Here is an 18979-nt window from a genome sequence, read left to right as displayed (position 1 = left end):
CTTCTTTCGACCGTCGTCGTTTTGTGTGAGCGCTGCGCAGTCCTAAGTATGAATCCATACTAACAAGCTCAATTTCCCATTCTCAACCTGACATTTATGCCGTGAAAAAAAAGCTGTTGTTCAGCGTGTCCAGTGTCCCTCTTCGAAGCTGCGCTTTGCAGTATTCCACGAAATACGTTGCCCCTTGCATTGAAGAAAAGAAAGCGGAAAGGCCACACACTGCAGTCCTTGCAGTGATTTTAGTTTATTTTGTGAGTTACTGTGCTCTTTAAAAGCCCTAACTAGAAATACAAGACAAAATTTAAGAGGTTCTGATGCGTTTTTATGGCATTGTTCTCCCAGGAGAGTCAGAGTCAAGGAACCCGCACATACACAAAAGCTGTTCTCGGAAGGGTAAATAAAAGATTAGTGCTCTATAACGATGGGAGCTAACGACACGCACACCACGAAGAGGAGTGGAGGGGGGGGCGGGGCTGTTCAAAGGTTTAACACCTCCGCAATTTTCTCAGTTTTGCATATGCATATACACATGTACACCTACAAACACACGCACGAGCCGGCGTAAAAGTTGCTTGAACCCCCCCACCCCCGCCCATCGCTCCGAAAAAAAAAATTATGTCTATACGCATCCTTACCCGCGTGGAACCTTACAGACTCTTGGCGAAGCTTCGAACTGCGCCTCCACGCCCAACCTATCTTCATTTCTGATCGTAGCGAGAGGTACAGGCTTCACAAGAAAGGGTTGGTCGAGAAGACAGAACCACGAAGAACGTGTACAAAAGAAACGGGGCGTTTCGGTGGTTAGTAAGAGTAGGAGGAAGTTCTGTAGGTCCGGTGCACATGTGGCTGGAGAAACGAAAGGGCGCCCTTGCGAAAATTGCGTGTATAACTGGTTCGTGAGCGCTTTGGCCTTGAACCTTTCGTCAGAATCCCAACTCTGACGTTCGCACGCCGTGCCACGGCCGCAATGTTCACCATCCAGTCTGTGTGCGCGCGCGTGTGTCTTGGAGTTACATACCGTACTAAAATTTACGAGACAGTGACGGCACTAAGTGAAATAAACGGGGCTTAGCAGGGATTAGTGGCACGTGGACTACTTTATGTTGCCCGATAGTAGCATCAGCAGTCAATAATTCCTCAATGGTAGTTTGACATAACCGCTTCAATGAAATTTTTATAGCGAAGTGCTCAACAGAAACATTCTTTCCGAAATATTCTCTCTATGGTATTTCGATAGAAATGAGTCAATGAAATTTTTATTGTGGAGTGCTCAACAGAAATATTGTTTGCGAAATGTTTTCTCATGGTATTTCGATAAAAATGAGTCAATGACATTTTTATTGGGAAGTGCGCAACAGAAATGTTGTGCACGAAATATTTAGACAAGTCAATGAGTTTTGCGGAATCATTGATAACCAACAAAGTCAATAATTCCATCATATTCTGGCAATGGAAAATCAACAGTCATTTTAATAAGGGCAACACGACAGGATTTGCGCTACGTGCGCTGAGGAATCAGTATGACTGCAATGACTCCAAGAAGCCTGCTCAGCAACGCTGCGTGTAGCGGATGCTGCAACGTGTTGGACGGAGACAGAACATGGATGCAAGTTGCAAGTACGATGCGTCTTCGCGATGCAGGCTGATGAGCTTGTACACAGATCTTGCAACGTTGGGTGCGCTGTGGCTTTCCTCAAAATGTGCCCTGCGTAGGAGAGAATAGTACCGCTTATGGGGGAGGTCCCATTTATCGTCCACAAAGAGGGGTGCACTAAACTCGGTTATCGATCTGCCGTTTCTGCCATGAAGATGTACTCTATGCGCACAACAACTTTGCGCGAGGCAGGTTTTGCATATTCACGAGGCAATATTTCTCCAAGTTTGGCAGCGAAACCCCTCCCACCCGTTGGCGGGCGTTTTTGGCGCTTCGTGAACACCTGCTTGCCATTACGTCAATAGCCCTGAAAATTAATTATTGCTGCTTTAAGAGGCTTGTACTCTTAACACGGAACACAACTTTTTCTGCTGAGAATGGAAAGAACAGAAAGTAGCACATCGAGCTATGCAGACGATAGTTTGGTTAAACAAGCCATTTTGTCAAGAATTTTGGTCACTGATGGTGACACAACAGCATACTTTGCTAAATTAAGTGGTTACGGTCATAACCACTCATCAATGGTAAATTCTGCTTCGGGCTAGTTCAAGGCTGACTCAGACTCATTAAAATTTTCTCTATCTAATCACAGGGACTCAGACTCGCGGAAATTCTACTCCACTCAGATAACTCTGGCACAGGCTCACATGAACTGTACTCAGCCCAAAGAACTCGGTCATGCTGGATGCGCGACACAAAGACATGAAAGAGACGCTACGAGCGCAAGCCACTCGATAAACTGGTTTATTTGAAAACGAAACGTCACCTAAACACTTCATCGTCGCAAGCGCACTTGTGCTGAAACTGAACAAAGTCCGTCATCAGGTATGTTTATTGCGCGTTGCGACACATGCTACGCAGAAGGCGAATTCTTTATCCGATAGGGCCCTGGCTATATCACCCACCCTTCTTTTAATGCATAGTGTGTGCTCGATCTTATCGCCTTATTTATCCAGTCACCATCAACCGCTCGCATTTCCGATGACTGGCGCATCGCCAAAATAAAACCCATCATCGCGCTTCTCCACTTAGTTATCGTCGCATCTCAATAAAGAGCAAAATCTACAGATTACTCCAGCACATGTACTACTGAGGTCATCACCTGCCTTGAATACCATCGCATGATATTTAAGCACCAGCACGGTTTTCGCAAGAGCTACTCATGCGACACCCAAATTGCCGGCTTTATTAACGGCATTCATGCACTGATAGACGCTGATTTTCAAGTTGACGTTATATTTTTAGGTTCTTCAAGGGCTTTGGATCGCGTTCCACAGCAGAGGTTTTTAATTACACTTTCACAACTTAATATTCACCCTTAAATAATCCCACTGATCACCATCACCGATTTTCTCTCGGTGATCCATGCGTTAAGTATTAAGCTCAAGCCGCTTACCTATAAGAAACGCATACCAACCACCCTTGATAACAGCACTGTATAACTCGCCACCAATTACAAATACCTTGGCATCAATCTGCAGTCAAACCTATCGTGAATTAACCACATTAATATTCCCATCGCCTCTGCTAATCACACTCCTCAAACATGATTTTAAAGAAGCCCATGTGCATGTGAAAAATTACACCATCTCCCGCTAAAGGGAACCATGTGTGCATGCGAAGCAGTGGGGAGATGGTTAGCTTGAGCAGGAGATGGTGCAATTTTATTGAGAGGACGAATGAGAATCTATAAGAGAGACAACGCTGCTCGACGTTGACGTTTCGATTCGGCTTCGCGTTGCCGCGCCGCCTCGAGATCCGCCGCTCGACGTTGACGTTTTGATTCCGCTTCACGAGCCCGGAGTTCAGGGTCCGCTTGGCACCGTTCACGTTTCCTTTCGGCTTCGCGAGCCCGAAGTTCGGGATCGCCACGTCGCCGCTCCCGTTTCGCGGCAGCGGCCCGAGCGCTCATCGCTGCGCTGCACAGGAGAGAGAATGAGGCGCGCGCGCTCCGTCGTTTTCACAGGGGAGTGAAACTTACTATACCATCCATGGAACGGAATATTTGCTCGCAGCGCCGGACCAACGGCTGGTGTTTGGAGCGGTACTAAAACATGGCGGCGCATTGCAGACACGCTCTAGGCGATGCCATCTTGATGAGAACTGAGAATTGGAGTGGCCGGGGGGGGGGGGGGGATTTATCGCCAAATTCAATTGGGATGCACCACCAAGCCAAATCGAGCGATTCGAAGGTATTCAGATGGCGAGCGCGCGACCTTCTTCCTGTTGCACAACCCGCCACATGATCAAAACGCCAATCGTTGCGCTCTGATTGATGAAGGTTTGCTCATCCACCTATTACTGCACCGCTTATTCTAAGTAAGAATTTGTTTATGTTTATGCGTACACATAAATTACACAAGAATAAAGAACAGAGTTTGTTTGAATCTTTAATTGCCTCAACGTACCATTCATACAGTAACAACAGAACTTTTTCTTGTTTTTTTCTTTCGCATTTGATGGCGTTTATTTTACTGACGTATTTCTGTGACGGAAATACGTCATGAAAGTCTTGGTGGACCCCGGCAGAAAACACTTTCGTGTTAAAACATAATTACAATATTTTACGCTACTGCTGCAACCGCATCCTGATATGCCGTGCAAGCGTAGAAAAACGAAACGAGCAGCATGCACATCGTACCTTCCATCCGCTGGGATCCGAAAAAAATTTATGCCGGTGTGGCGTGAAGAATTTCAACACCACTCAGCAAGGCACGATTTGTGATGATGGCGCGAATCCATTCATGCGTCTGTTTCGCTGAAGCTTTCAAGCGTTTCGCCAGTTTCGCTGAAACAAACTTCACAGTGGTAAAACCGGCCTTTGGGACACCGTAGGCTGTTGCATACATGGGCGCGCGACAAGAAACGCCCCTTTTCCGCCGTGAGAGATAGGATGGCGCATTTTCCGTTTTCAACTCCGGGTGGCGCTCGTATTTTCGCAATCTCGAACTGCAACCTTTAGGTTGCAGTTCGTGATTCCGGAGTTAAGTTAAATATTCTCTAGATAATAAGTAACCTGGAGAAACGGCGAAATGCGGGCTAGTTGGTACATAACTGAAAACATGAAAAACAGCGCAAAGACAGGACGAAGGAAAGTGACACACGGACGGGCGCTGAGTGCCAACTGAAATTTTTATTGACGAAACCAAGAAAATGTAGACAGACGAAAGAGTGAAAAAACGATAAGGTTACAAGATTTTTGTTACGTGCGTGACGTCAAATAGCTGATTTCTTTTTCTAACAATTCGAGTGACGGAACGCTGATACGTCGATCACCCCTTTGGTGGATGACAACCGCCTCAAATATCTCCCGCGCGCGCCTTTGACGATAGCGTTTTAGTATGATGACGTCAGACAGACTTGGGGTGCACCCATGCCTGGCACGATGAGTGGCTTAATTACTACCGATACCAGTCCTTAATGAATTGGCATGTTCGCGTAGCCTATCACTGATGCACCGCCCAGCACACTGCACACGAGCGCGGAATCTCATGTCGCACACTCGGTGAATGGCTTGGCGTGCCTCTTCGAACAATTCGCTCTGCTTCCTTCCCTTTCGTTCACACGGCGGCACATGCTGCTCAGCTTGAAAGGTGCTGAAAACACCACACGGACACCGGCACGTCCAGCCGCCTTCTTGACTCCATGTGAAACACCGTGTACGTAGGGGATCACTGCCACATTGCGGTTCGGCTCTCGTTCCTACCGAGTACGACGCCCGTGTACCTCCGTCAGTAGCACCTCAGCCAATGACACAAGCAACTGTCGTGGAAATCCTGCGGCCAGCAGCCTCTCAATTCGGTTTGAGAAACTAGGGTGCACCAAATGTGCGCAGGAGTGGAATAAGGCATTCCTCATGGCGGACGGTGCAATGCCTCTTTTCTCAGACTTCGAGTGGGCGGAGCAGAATGGCAGAAAACTCTTCTTCGATCGGGGCGAATATTCCCAGCAGACGTGGTCGTGTTGAAAGTGCAGGACCAAGTCCAGAAACCTAATACTTCTGTCGGAGCACAGTTCGCTGATGAGCTTGAAAGACCCTAGTGTGCGCTCGAAGGTCCCGATGATGCTTTGGGCTTTTTCCCCATATGCCCCCGGTGTGGACGCTAAAAAGAATAAGAAAATCATCCACATGGACCACCCCGAAGCATCTATGCGTTGAGACAATTCACGGTCATACCGGGCCAACAGAAGATCGTCGATGGCCTCCTGAACGATGGCCTCTTGAGCTTGAGCATCTTTTTCTCAGCGAAGACGCATAAAGAAGCTTGCCCTATCTGAGCCATTGTCTCAGAGAGGGGAACGTGGCAGCGACAGTTGAGAACCTACCTGCAATCGTCCCTTTCGGCACTACCAGTTAGAGACCTCTTTCTGGTGAGAAGTTCAGCGGAAGTATCCCAGTTCGTATAATGTTTGAGCCAGCCTGATGTGCTCGCCCTGTCCGTGGATGTAAAGGACCTTTATTATTCCCATCTCCACGAGGAACCTCTGCCTGCCGTTCAGGAGGCCATCGAGGAACCCGGTGAAGTACGTTTCCAGAACTCCTGTGGCACGAACACGAGTACGTTTCTTGAGCTGCGGCACTTCTATTTGTGTTCCTCGCTCATAGCGTACGACGACACACATTATGTGGAAAAGGCAGGAGTGTGTATCGGCTCCTGCCTGGCACCGGTTCTCAGTGATCTTCTGTTGGCCCGGTATGACCGTGAATTGTCTGAACACATGGATGGTTCGGCGGTGGTCCATGTGTTCCGGAATGTGGATGACTTTCTTATTCTTTTTACGTCTACAACAGGGGCATATGGGGAAAAAGCCAAGAGCGTCATCGGTGCCTTCGAGCGCACTCTGGAGTCTTTCAAGCTCACCAGCAAATTGTGCTCCGACAACAGTATTAGGCTTCTGGACTTGGTCCTGCACTTTCAACACGACCAAGTCTGCTGGGGATATTCGCCCCGATCAAAGAAGAGTTTCCTGCCGTTCTTCTCCGCACACTCGAAGTCTGTGAAAAGAGGCATTGCACAGTCCGCCATGAGCAATGCCTTATTCCGCTCCCGCGCACGGTGCACTCTAGTTTCTCAAACCAAATTGAGAGGCTGCTGGCCGCGGATTTCCACGACAATTGCCTGTGTCATTGACTGAGGTGCTACTGACGGAGGTACACGGGCGTCGTACTCGGGAGGAACGAGAGCCGAACCGCAATGTGGCAGTGATTCCCTACGTACATGGTGCTTCACATGGGGTCCAGAAGGCGACAGAACGTGCCGGTGTCCGTGTGGTGTTTTCAGCACCTTTCAAGCTGGGCAGCATGTGCCGCCTTGTGAATGAAAGGAAAGGAAGCAGAGCGAGCTGTTCGAAGAGGCACGCCAAGGCATTCACCGAGTGTGCGGCGTGCGTCGTGTATGGGATTCCGTGCTCGCGCGGCAGTGTGTACGTGCGACAGACTGGGCGGTGCATCAATGATAGGCTTCGCAAACATGCCAATTCATTAAGCACTGGTATCGGTAGTAATTTAGCCACTCATTGTGCCAGGCATGGGTGCACCCCCAGCCTGTCTGACGTCACCATCCTAAAACGCTATTGTCAAAGGCGCGCGCGGGACATATTTCAGGCCGTTGTCATCCACTAAAGGGGTGACCGATGCATAAGCGTTCCGTCACTGGAATTGTTAGAAAAAAATGAGCTATTTGATGTCACACACGTGACAAAAATCTTGTAACCTTATCGTTTTTTCACTCTTTCGTCTATTTACTTATTCTTGGTTTCGTCAATAAAAAATTCATTTGGCAGTCAGTGCCCGTCCGTGTGTCACTTTCCTTCGTCCTGTCTTTGCGCTGTTAAAATAAAACCTTGTAAGAAATATAAAATGGAACAACAGCGTTCACTTATGCTCGTAGGTAGTACAGCCCCCAAACATTAGGATGGCTGCGGTCACGGGACAGAAAAACCGCGAAGTTTAATCCCCCTTTTTTTTATACCGCGGAACTACCGTGGCGCCCCCAGCGGCGTATGCAGCTGCCGCACCACCTGTCGTGCGCGCCGCTCCGTAGAGCAGAGGGTTCCTAGAGGAGAGCGTAGGAGAGGAGAGACAGGGGGAGGGGATGCGCATGCGCAGGGGGGGGGGTGGAAGCAGCGGGACGCGAGAGTGAGGGACAAAGCCCCCGCCATAAGTTGCTTCTCGTCTAAAAAGCAAGTGGTTCAACTTTGGTCGGGTGGCTGAATCGGGTGACAGACAGACAACCAGACCAAAATTTCTGCGTTTAAGTTCCCCAAGAAAGACTATAGTCTTTAAAACTAGGATACACCACGTTACTCCGTCCAAAATTACAATACGGGTGTGCCATCTGGAAGCCAGAACAAACACATCATCAATAAAAAAAACATACACCATCTCCTTGCAGAACCGCACTGTGCGATTGATCTTTTCTGATTATTCACGTTACACTAGCATCACCTCGTTAAAGAAAAAAAGCTCAGTCAGACAGCCTAGCGCTTCGTCGTAAAATTGCCCGTTTATCATTGTTCCATAAACAGTATTGTCATTCTTCACTTCACGATGAATTCTTTCATTCAGCGGTAGTTATCCTCCCACGTCGTGATCATACACATAAAGTCAAATGCGCAAACTGCCAGTATTCCCATTACGCTCATTCATTCTTGCTCCACTCAATAATTGAATGGAACGCATTAGCATCAGACATTGCCACAGTTGCCACCTAACCTTAGTAACATAGCATCAGACATTCACGCACAAGTTGCCCCTAACCTTAGTATTTTAATATTCTTTTTCTTGTTCTTTGCGGTGCTTTTCTGGTGACTTAGGCTGCCTTTTAGCGTTTGTTATCTGTTTGTAAAACAATTTTGTACATTATGGTTCACTCTATTACTTTTTTTTTCAACTTTTGAGATGCATAACTTGTAACCGATGCCTGTTCCCACCCCCACCCCCAACCCCCTATACTCTCGCGATGAGGGCCCTTGGAATTTTTGAAATAAAAAAGATATGGAAGACCTGTGCTTTCTTCATGATTTTCGTCAGTCTGTCGCCAAAATATGTGTCCGCCAAAGATGGGGTGTAAGTTCTCCTGAAGCGTAAGTTCGTGAAGCTTCAGGAGAAGTGCAGAATTGTCGCCTAAGCTGCGAAAGGCAGAAAAAACGCAGATATTGCACAGGAGTTCAATAGAGCACGATCACCGACTTGTGTAAATAAGTTTTGGTTGTGCAAAGTTATGGTCTGCATATTTTTAGATGCGAAGCATCTTATGGCGGAGTTCAATCCGGCGGTGGTGGTGGTGTGCGGCGTGACCACCCTTAGTGCGCATGCGCAAGCCCTCTCCACACACCTGCTCTCCTTTCCACTCCCCCTCTCCACTCCTCCTGTCGCGCGCCTCATTCTCTCCTGCCACAAGTAAGCAGCAGCGACGCCTCCGGCGTCTCGACGTGGCACGAGCGGCCGATGGCCGCCTCTGCTTCTCTGGCTCTAGACGCGGGGCGCTCGTGCTCTCCTTCCCCCGCTAAAGAATCTCACGACGACACAAATGGCATGGAGTGCAGTGAGGCTCAAGCTAACCATCTCCGCGCTGCTTCGCATCCACACATGGTTGCCTTTAGCGGGAGATGGCGTAATTTTCTTTTATTTTGCGAAATTCTCACGAGAACTAACAAAATTCGCTACTCCGGTGATTTAGGTATTGAGGGGTACGACTGTACTGATTTTTATTTACGAATGTAAGCAAGTTATCTAAGAGAAGAAGAACCTTGCCGTCCAAGAAGGAGACAAGGTTTGGGAAACCCGGTGCAATGTATTGTAGGGCCTTTGCCCTGGCGGTTCTTCTGCAGACGTTGTATTGAGGATGAACATCTCGTGGGATGTGCACTGCCAATGCGTGTTCCGTAAGCTAGCCCGGGAGTTGGACAATTTTGTCTTCTGCTAGAGTGGGCTCAAATTCAAGAACGTCTAGAATCCGCCGACCTAGCTTAGATGACGACAGTCCTGTGATTTGTGCTAGCAGTTGTGCTTCTGCTATCTCCGTAAAAGTATTATGCATGCCCAGCCGCTTGAGCTTATCTTCATTGGCTCTGTTCGGGAGACCCAGAACCCCTTTGATACACTTCTTAATGATAAGAGTCCAATTTCTTCTGGTTCCTCTACTCTCATCTACGCGCTGCGGCTATGCAGTTAATAGACTAATCAAAAATACACGAAACATTCTCAACAGGTTCCCCTCGGTGAGGCCTCCTCATCTGTTCGAGACCCTGACTATCAGCTTAACCATTATTTCCGATTTAGCGGCTATACATACTATCTTTTGTGAGTTACTTCCGTTTACCTCTAGGAGCATGCCTAGTACGCGAATCTTCTCCACGGGGGGAATCTCCCGTTTTAGTTTAGACAGTAATTATGATTTCCTCTGGAGGGGGGGGGGGGTTGGTGGTGTACTTCCCTTTCTCTGGCTGTAAGTAGAGAAGGAGTTACGACTTGCTGGGGGGCAGCTTATGCCGTGCGATTTCCAGAAAGTTCTCGGTACACCTTACGGCCTCCTGTAAGCAGTCGTGGCTAAAGAAAATGTACACTCGCCCACAAAAATAATACAAAACAACAGAACTTACGTTTCGGCGCCCAATACGGGTGCCTTGTTCGCAACGAACGAATGCATAGCGGTCTTTATTATTATATATGCGTCGAACGACGTAATGCACCTGCGTGTACCTCAGGGAGTGGACCCTGTCTCCGATTTACCGTGTTAGTAGTAGATTGCATGCAGAAACATTCGATGATGAGGCGGGTTAGTAATTTTTCCCGCTTTTGCGATGATGGAACCCTATTGGCAGTCAACACAATGTCCAGTTTTTTCCCTATGCTCTGCGTGGAAATCGTGCGTCCTTTGCCGACATCATTACGGTGCTACTGCAGGCTTCTTTTAAACTTTCCTGTCTCGCACTTTACTTTCTTCACATTTATATTCTAATTACTACAAATAACACCCCCTATACTTTCCTTGGCATTATTGTCTGTTAGTTCTCAATAATATTGTGTCTAACAAAGAAAAACGAGCCCTTAAAAGTCACCTTCTTTCCTTCATTCATCGCGAGGGTCTCGTTCTGGCTGACTTGATCCTTAGGTAGTATGCGAGGGATTATTGGTCAGCTGCCAGCTCGTCCAAAGATCACGTACTACGTGACGCCAACAGGCAGAAAAAGAGTGTTCCACACTCACTCTCATGGCTGCGATCGGCGCTGACTAACACTCCTATAGGTTTATATGTAGATATATACCCCATAAAGTGGACGAGAGGATGGCCGCCGCTGTAGCTCAGTGGTAAAGCATCGGACGCGTTATTCGAAGGTCGCAGGTTCGGTCCCTGCCAGAGGCAAGTTATCTTTTCGTCCAGTTTAATTAAAGCCCTTAAAGGTCACCTTCTTCCCTTCTGTCTCGCCCATGTAGCACGCCTGTGAGTCTTGGAGCGGAATTTTGTAGACGGCGCCGGGGTATCTTTCCTTTTCAAGGAGGTCTTTGACTCGAACGAGTTGTTGTTCTAGCTTGCTTCTAGGGATGTGGCTGATTTGTGCTTCATATTCGCTGAATATTCCCTTCACATTCTATTTCATATTCTACTTCATATTCTCTGAAGTACAAGGATGCGATAGTGAGCAATGTTATTGAAAGCTCTTTTCAAGTACACTACCAGGATTCCCCTGACATTCCGGGTGTGTCTGTCTAGAAGTTGTAGCTTAATGAGCTTATGACATGCTGCATGGAGAGTGACGGCCTGAAGCCAATCAGATTGGAGAGGTGCAGCTCTTTGTCCTCCATGTGTCGTTCAGTGCAGTTGCGTACGGCGTGCTCGGCCACCTTCTCAACGCATGACGTGAGTGAGATGGCCCTCACCGCGCTGAGACTGAGTGGTTTTCCTGGCTTAGGAATGAGGACAACCGAGGCCGTTTTCTATTCCGTTGGTTCTATACTAGTTTCCTTTGCTCTGTTGTCTTCGTTTGAGAGCGAATGAATAAATTTGTCATCTAAGTTCTCGAGTAGTTTGTTCGTAATATTATCCCGCCCGGGGACCGATCTCACATTGAAGTCGAACAGAAAGGGGAGTCAAGTTCAGCTACCTCCTGACCTGCATAATCATGACCTGCGCCTCTGTGGCTGTGCCGATTGGTAGGTACTTATCTGTTGCCTGTTCGCCTGCCGCCTTTATTGATTAATCGGCCTATAAAGTACTTATTTGATTCTGCTTGCTTGTCTCCGAGCAAGTGCTATAAGGGGCTCCATTTTGCTCGGGAGCGCATTTGCTCGTCTACTGCGTTGGAAATCTGATTCCTTTGCTGGCGAAAGATAGTTTCGCCGTGTGCCTCGCTTTCTGTAATCAGAAGCGCAATTTTCTTGCGTAGTCTCTTTGCCTCCTGGAGAAGAGGTAAGCTGCTATCTATCCTGTCAATATTATGTTCTCTTTGGACCGTTTTAGAGAGTGCCCATGCGTCTTCTTCGAGTGGTTCGAGGACCTGTCTGAAGTCCGCCTATTCAGTATCATCTTCTTTCCGCCTCTTAAGAAAAGCCTCCAAATCTACCACTGCAAAGCTTCTGGGGGGGAGGGGGGTGCTCTGACCTCAAAGGAGACAGGGATGATACAATGATCTCTCCCTAGGTTCTCTTGCTAATATTGCCGTAGGGCGTTATTGACGTTCCTAGGAAACGCCAGGTCCGGTGTGGTATTCCTCATCACCGAGTTGCCCAACCGCGTGGTGTAGGCATGGTTGGTGGTGAGTCTCATATTGCCACGTGCCTTTCTTATTAATCACTTTTGTGGCATTTTGTTTTCGACCACAAAGACTGTCAGCAACGCTCAGCGCAAACCGCGCCTTATTGTTCGAGAAGCTTTGCGATTATTGTAGATCGTTTTGTTAAGGTTTGGCGCAAGACGCGAACACTCGAGCTTATTCCAGAGTTTGCGCGACAACCAGCGATAACGCTGGAATATTCGACGGCACGTGCATAAATGCCGACGCGCTTCACAGCTTGTCAGTTGATCGACGGTCGACGCTCCGTATCTCCGCTATCAGTGCATACAGCGTGTATTCCTGTAAATTAACTTTCCGTTTCTCGGCCACAGGTTCGGCCAAATAAAACGTTTCATCTTGGACACGTCGCCTGCGGTCTTTGTCGACGTCACGACCACGTGACATCTGGTGGAGGTGCTTTTCGTTCATGTTCCGGACGCCCCCGTCAAGCGGTGAACCCAGTCCAAGTCGCAAAGAAGACATCGACGCCAACCCCGACCAGCGAGCCAGCCGCAGACAACGAGGTCTAGCATCAGAGTACGGGCTTCGACCTGATAAGACCCGGAAGACACAGGCCATGACCACGACGGCGGCAACGATGACAGCCCCTGTGCCATCGCCCGCGGCAGTCTTACTACAACAACGCGGGGAGCCGCCAACGTTCCGCGGGTCGTCATTTCAAGACCCGGAAAGTTGGCTAGAAGCGTACGACCGCGTCGCCGTCTTCAATAAATGGAGAAGTGAGGACAAGCTACGGCACGTATACTTCGCCTTGGAAGACGCCGCTCGGACCTGGTTCGAGAACGAAGAGCGAACCCTGACAACGTGGGGCATTTTTCGCACCAGGTTCCTCGCCACATTCAGAAGCGTCGTCCGCAAGGAGAGGGCCGAGGCTCTACTGGAAATCCGTGTCCAGCTCCCAAACGAAAACTTGGTGCTCTTCACAGAAGAGATGACCAGACTCTTCCGCCACGCCGACCCCGAAATGCCGGAAGACAAGAAAGTTCACTTCCTCATGCGAGGAGTAAAGCAGGAGCTGTTCGCGGGTCTGATGTGGAACCCACCGAGTACTGTCCAGGACTTCATCTCCGAAGCGCCGACGATTGAAAAGACGCTGGAGATGCGCACCCGACAATTCAATCGCCGCTCGACGCCAGCGTACGCAGACGTTCAACCACTCTGCTCCGACGACCTGCGTGAAACGATCCGAGCCATCGTGCGAGAGAAGCTGCGAAAGCTCGCACCTTTGGCACCGCCCGAAGTGACGTCGATTGCTGACGTTGTACGCGAGGAGATCCAAGAGTCATGGGGTGTTCCTCAGCCGGCACCGCTGCAGCTTCAAGCAATGAGCTATGCTGCTACAGCCCGACGCAACGCCCCCCTCCTCGCCCACGTCAAGACTCCGCACCGCCACAGCCGTTTTGCCACCAGGCACCACCGCCGCCAGCACCGACGTCATACCGCCCGCCAGCCGGCCAGCGATACACGCCGAGGAAGACCGACGTTTGGCGCGCCCCTGACAACCGCCCACTCTGCTACCACTGCGGGGAGGCCGGCCACACGTACCGCCGCTGTCAGTACCGTCAGATGGGGCTACGAGGATTCGCCGTCAACGCGGCGCGCCCGCAGCCAGGCGAACGGCCTCGCGACATCGATGACTACCTCACCGGAACACGGTGGCAAGAACGACGACCTTCCCGCTCGCCGTCGCCTGGCCGCTACATGTCACCGCACCGCCGGCAGTACACTGGCCCAAACCGGGGCCGGTCGCCTAGCCCGTATCCGGGAAACTAAGGGCAGCAACCGATGGAGCTGCGGTTGCTGTATGACGAAATGCCGAAGATCCTCCGCCGCCGACGACAACGCGACGAGACCTGCAGAACACGACGCGAAGTGGACGAAGCCCTGCCTACGAAACCTCGCGGACCGAAGAAGACCCGACGACGCAACATGGAAGCAGCGGAACAAACCGACGCAGCCGTGTCCCGACGCCGCGACCCAACCGCAACGCAAGACGACGAATTAGCGACCTTGACGTTCTCATCGACGGCCACAACGTCACCGCTCTCGTCGACACTGGGGCCGACTATTCCGTCGTCAGTGCGCCATTCGCCACCAAGCTGAAGAAAGTAAAGACCGTGTTAAGGTGTTTAATAGACAGCACTCAACTACAATGAGTAATGGCGACAGTCACGGCAAGGCACGAACTCCCCGCGCGAGCGGCGTTCTTTCTTCAAGCAACCAAAGAGGATGACCCACCAGAAGGCGCTGGAGAGGGTAACCCATTACCATGTCCCAAGGCTTCTCTACAATTACCCCGGGTACGAAAAGGGAGCCGTCCGGCGACCTAACAGCTCGTCACTATGAGTGGGTCATAGTAGGCCTTGAGGCGCTCCACGTTGACAATGTCGCGCCCTCGACGGCGCATGTCCGAAGCTGGTTCGATGGGTTCGATCAAGTAGTTGACCGGGGATGTGCGCTCGACGACCCGGTATGGGCCTTCGTATTTCGGCAGCAGTTTTGAAGAAAGGCCACTTGCAGTGGTAGGGACCGAGAGCCATACGAGCGCTCCAGGAAGGAACGTGGGTTCAGAAGTGGTGGTGCTAATGCGTTCGGTTAGGCCATTCGTCTGCGGGTGGTAAGCAGTAGTTTTGCGGTGAACAGCATGGCACTCTTTCAGAATGGCTTCCACGACTTCCGATAAGAAGACACGGCCTCGGTCGCTGAGAAGCTCTTGGGGTGGACCGTGACGCAGTATGAATCGGTGTAGTAGGAAGGAGGCAACATCACGCGCTGTAGCCGCTGGGAGGGCGACGGTTTCGGCGTATCGCGTTAGATGGTCAACAGCGACGATGGCCCAGCGGTTACCAGCCGAACTCAGAGGAAGTGGTCCATACAAATCGATGCCCACGCGCCCGAACGGACGGTTAGGGCAAGGTAATGGTTGTAGACCTGCTGGCGACACGTGCGTTGCAGGTTTTCGGCGTTGGCAATCGAGGCAGGAGCGAACGAACTTCTGCACGTAGCGGTACATCCCACGCCAGAAGTATCGTTGTCGAATGCGGTGGTAAGTTTTGGATACCCCAGAGTGCGCGCATTGCGGGTCGGAGTGGAAGGCCTCGCATATATCAGAACGCAGACTGCTGGGTATCACTAGTAGCCACTGGCGGCCGTCGGCGTTGTAATTGCGTCGGTGCAGGAGGTCGTCACGAACGGCGAAATGGTGGGCTTGACGACGTAACGCGCGAGTGGATGGTGTTGCCGTCGGATCAGTGAGCAAGTCGATCAGCGAGGTGATCCATTTATCCTTGCGCTGTTCGGTAGCGATGGTGGGAACGCTGATTGAAGCAACAGCTATGTGAGATACTGAGCAGGGGGCATTGTCGTCAGGCAAGGGAGAGGGCGTCGGCGTCAGCATGCTGGCGTCCGTTGCGGTACAGCACGCGGATGTCGTAGTCCTGCAGGCGAAGTGCCCAGCGGGCGAGACGGCCTGAGGGATCCTTCAATGACGACAGCCAGCATAGTGCATGATGGTCGGTGACGACATCAAATGGGCGACCATACAAATAAGGTCGAAACTTTGTAAGGGCCCATATGATCGCCAGGCACTCTTTTTCCGCGACTGAGTAATTGGTCTCGGCTCTGGTAAGCGTACGGCTTGCGTATGCCACGACATATTCGGGGAACCCTGGTTTGCGTTGCGCAAGGACGGCGCCGAGGCCTACACCGCTGGCGTCCGTGTGTACCTCCGTAGGGGCCGTAGGGTCGTAGTGACGTAGTATGGGAGGAGACGTCAACAAGCGACGGAGCTTTGCGAACGCGTCGTCACACTCGGACGACCACGAATTTAGGGGTCCGTTACTTCCAAGGAGCTTCGTCAGCGGCGATATGATGGTGGCAAAGTTTCGTATGAAGCGTCGAAAGTATGAACACAGTCCGACGAAACTGCGCAGTTCTTTGACGGACGTAGGTTTGGGAAATTCGGCCACGGCCCGAAGCTTGGCCGGATCGGGAAGGATTCCGTCTTTGGACACGACGTAGCCGAGGATTGTCAGCTACCGTGCCGCAAATCGGCACTTCTTCAGATTCAGTTGGAGGCCGGCGTTGCTCAAACGTGTCAAATCATGCCGCAGACATTGGAGATGCGTGGAGAAGTCCGGAGCGAAGACGACGACGTCGTCCAGGTAACACAGGCACGTGTGCCATTTCAAGTTACGCAGAACGGTGTCCATCATGCGCTCGAAGGTCGCGGGCGCATTACACAGACCGACCGGCATGACGTTGAACTCGTACAAGCCGTCGGGCGTGACAAAGGCTGTCTTTGGTCGAGCGTCATCAGCCATGGGTACTTGCCAGTACCCTGAACGCAAATCGAGAGATGAAAAGAATTCTGCTCCTTGGAGGCTGTCAATCGCGTCGTCGATTCGCGGCAGTGGATAAACATCCTTGCGGGTGACCTTGTTGAGCCGTCGGTAGTCCACACAGAACCGCACAGAACCGTCCTTCTTCGTAACGAGAACAACAGGAGACGCCCATGGGCTGTCGGAGGGCCGAATTACATCGCGTCGAAGCATATCGTCCACTTGCTCGTTAATTACCCGGCGTTCTGTGGGAGACACGCGATATGGACGTTGCCGCAGTGGTGGTTGGGCGCCAGTGTCGATGCGATGCGTAACAGCGGACGTGCGGCCGAGGGAAGTTTGCCCGACATCGAAAGAATGACGAAATTCATCCAACAAGCACAGAAGCTGCGAACGCTGGACCGACGTAAGGTTGTCAGCAATGGAGGGACCAAATACATCAGTAGGTGACGAATCAGACGTGGAAACAGCACTGATGGTGCGGGAACTGGTACAGTGCGAGTCATCGGGTGCGTCCAGAACTTGTGCGTCTTCAACGGGTTCCACTTTGCCGAGACATTCCCCTCGAACCAACGTAACAATGCACGGGGATGGGTTGGTAACAAAAATAGTGGTGCTGCCCTGAGTGACTCGCACGGTCGCAAAAGGTACCAGCAACCCTTTCCTAGTGCAGACGCGGGCAGATGGCGAAAGGAGTGCAGTGGTGTCGGAGAGACCGGCGCAGTAGACCGACACAGCCGTTGACGAGTTTGGAGGCACTTTCGTATCGTCTTGGACGAGGATCTTGCTCATTGCCGATGGACTGTCTGTCGGCGTCAAATGTGAGAATGGTGAGAGTTCGATTTCGGCTGGTGCGCAACGAATTACGGCGTCGTGGCGGGAGAGGAAATCCCATCCCAAGATGACGTCGTGAGAGGATGCCGCAATTATGATGAACTCGACGTCGTACAGAACGTCCTGAATGAAGACACGAGCAGTGCATACTGCTATGGGATGAATACTCTGGGAGCTCGCGGTACGAAGGGACATCCCAGAAAGTGGCGTCATCACTTTTCGAAGTAAGCGGCAAAGTTTTGCGTCCATAACGGATACAGCGGCTCCAGTATCGATAAGGGCCGATGCGCGAACACCGTCCACAAGCACGTCGATTACATTCGATGGACTTCGCTGAGGGCTTTCACAGTTCGATAGCGTCGCAGCCCTTGCCTCCTGGACTGCGACGACTAGTTTTCCTGCTCTCGTGCGACCGAACGAGGCCGCATGGGTGACAGTGACCGACGTCGGGGAGACGGAGAGCGGCGAGTAGCTGGAGGTTGGCGTGACGTCGGCGACATAGGTAAAGGTGGGTCGTAGAATGCACGGCTTAACTGGCTGGTGACAGGTGACGCGACTCGAGGCGGCTGCACGCGTTGACAATAACGTGCCACGTGACCGGCGTAACCGCAAGCAAAGCAGATGGGCCGGTTGTCGGGGGTGCGCCATCGGTTCGCCGGGGTAGGTACCGCCCATGTCGCAGTACGTGATTGACGAGTCGGCTGTTGAAATGACTGCATAGTGGGCTGCAGTCGGGGCCGAGGGATGGCGTCAGCATATGTAGCCGGCACACCCGCCTCAAAGAACGGAGGCCTAGCGGCGGCTTCGGCGTAACTCATTGGGGCAGCCGCAGTAATTACTTGAGGCGTCCTGGCGACAACTTGAGCGTAACTCTGAGGCGCAGGAGCCGGACGTTGCGGGTGGTACTCAGGCATGACCTCCGCAATTTCCTGCTCAATCGCTCGGCGGAGAGGAGGAAGAAGGGTGGTCGACGACTGTTGAACGTGCGGCGGGTGGGCAAAGGCGAGGAGGGAGATCTGGCGTGCAATTTCCTCGCGCACGAATGACTTGACTTCTGCCAGCAACGCGGCCTGGTCAGATATTGCCGCCAAGCCAGCAAGCTCTGCGTCGCGTGATGGGGAGCGACGGGTCATCGAACGCTGCCGGCGGAGCTCCTCGTAGCTCTGGCACAGCGTTATGACCTCGGCCACTGTGCCAGGGTTTTTGGCGAGCAGCATAGTGAAGGCATCGTCGTCAATGCCTTTCATTACGTTCCGGATCTTGTCAGACTCAGACATGGTTCCGTTGGCCTTCTTACACAAGTCGAGGACGTCTTCGATATAACTTGTGAACGATTCACCGGCCTGCTGAGATC

At 51.3% G+C, this 18979-nt stretch overlaps 1 protein-coding gene across 1 annotated transcript in view; it reads right to left on the bottom strand.

Moving 5' to 3' along the window:
* Positions 1-1330: 1330 nt before the first annotated feature.
* The window catches only part of LOC119382283 (CRISP/Allergen/PR-1-like), a 443882-nt gene continuing 426233 nt past the window's right edge, over positions 1331-18979 (bottom strand). Inside the window, exon 7 of the mRNA XM_037649987.2 lies at positions 1331-1705. Within this exon, the coding sequence (XP_037505915.2) occupies positions 1694-1705 (12 nt within the window). The 3' untranslated portion in view covers positions 1331-1693. The remainder of the gene's footprint in view (positions 1706-18979) is intronic.

This window comes from Rhipicephalus sanguineus, chromosome 2 (genome assembly GCF_013339695.2).
Source record: "Rhipicephalus sanguineus isolate Rsan-2018 chromosome 2, BIME_Rsan_1.4, whole genome shotgun sequence".
In the NCBI taxonomy this organism is placed as follows: Eukaryota; Metazoa; Arthropoda; class Arachnida; order Ixodida; family Ixodidae; genus Rhipicephalus; species Rhipicephalus sanguineus.
The sequence above is the reverse complement of the archived record's forward strand: the minus strand, read 5'-3'. Positions and strand labels throughout refer to the sequence as shown.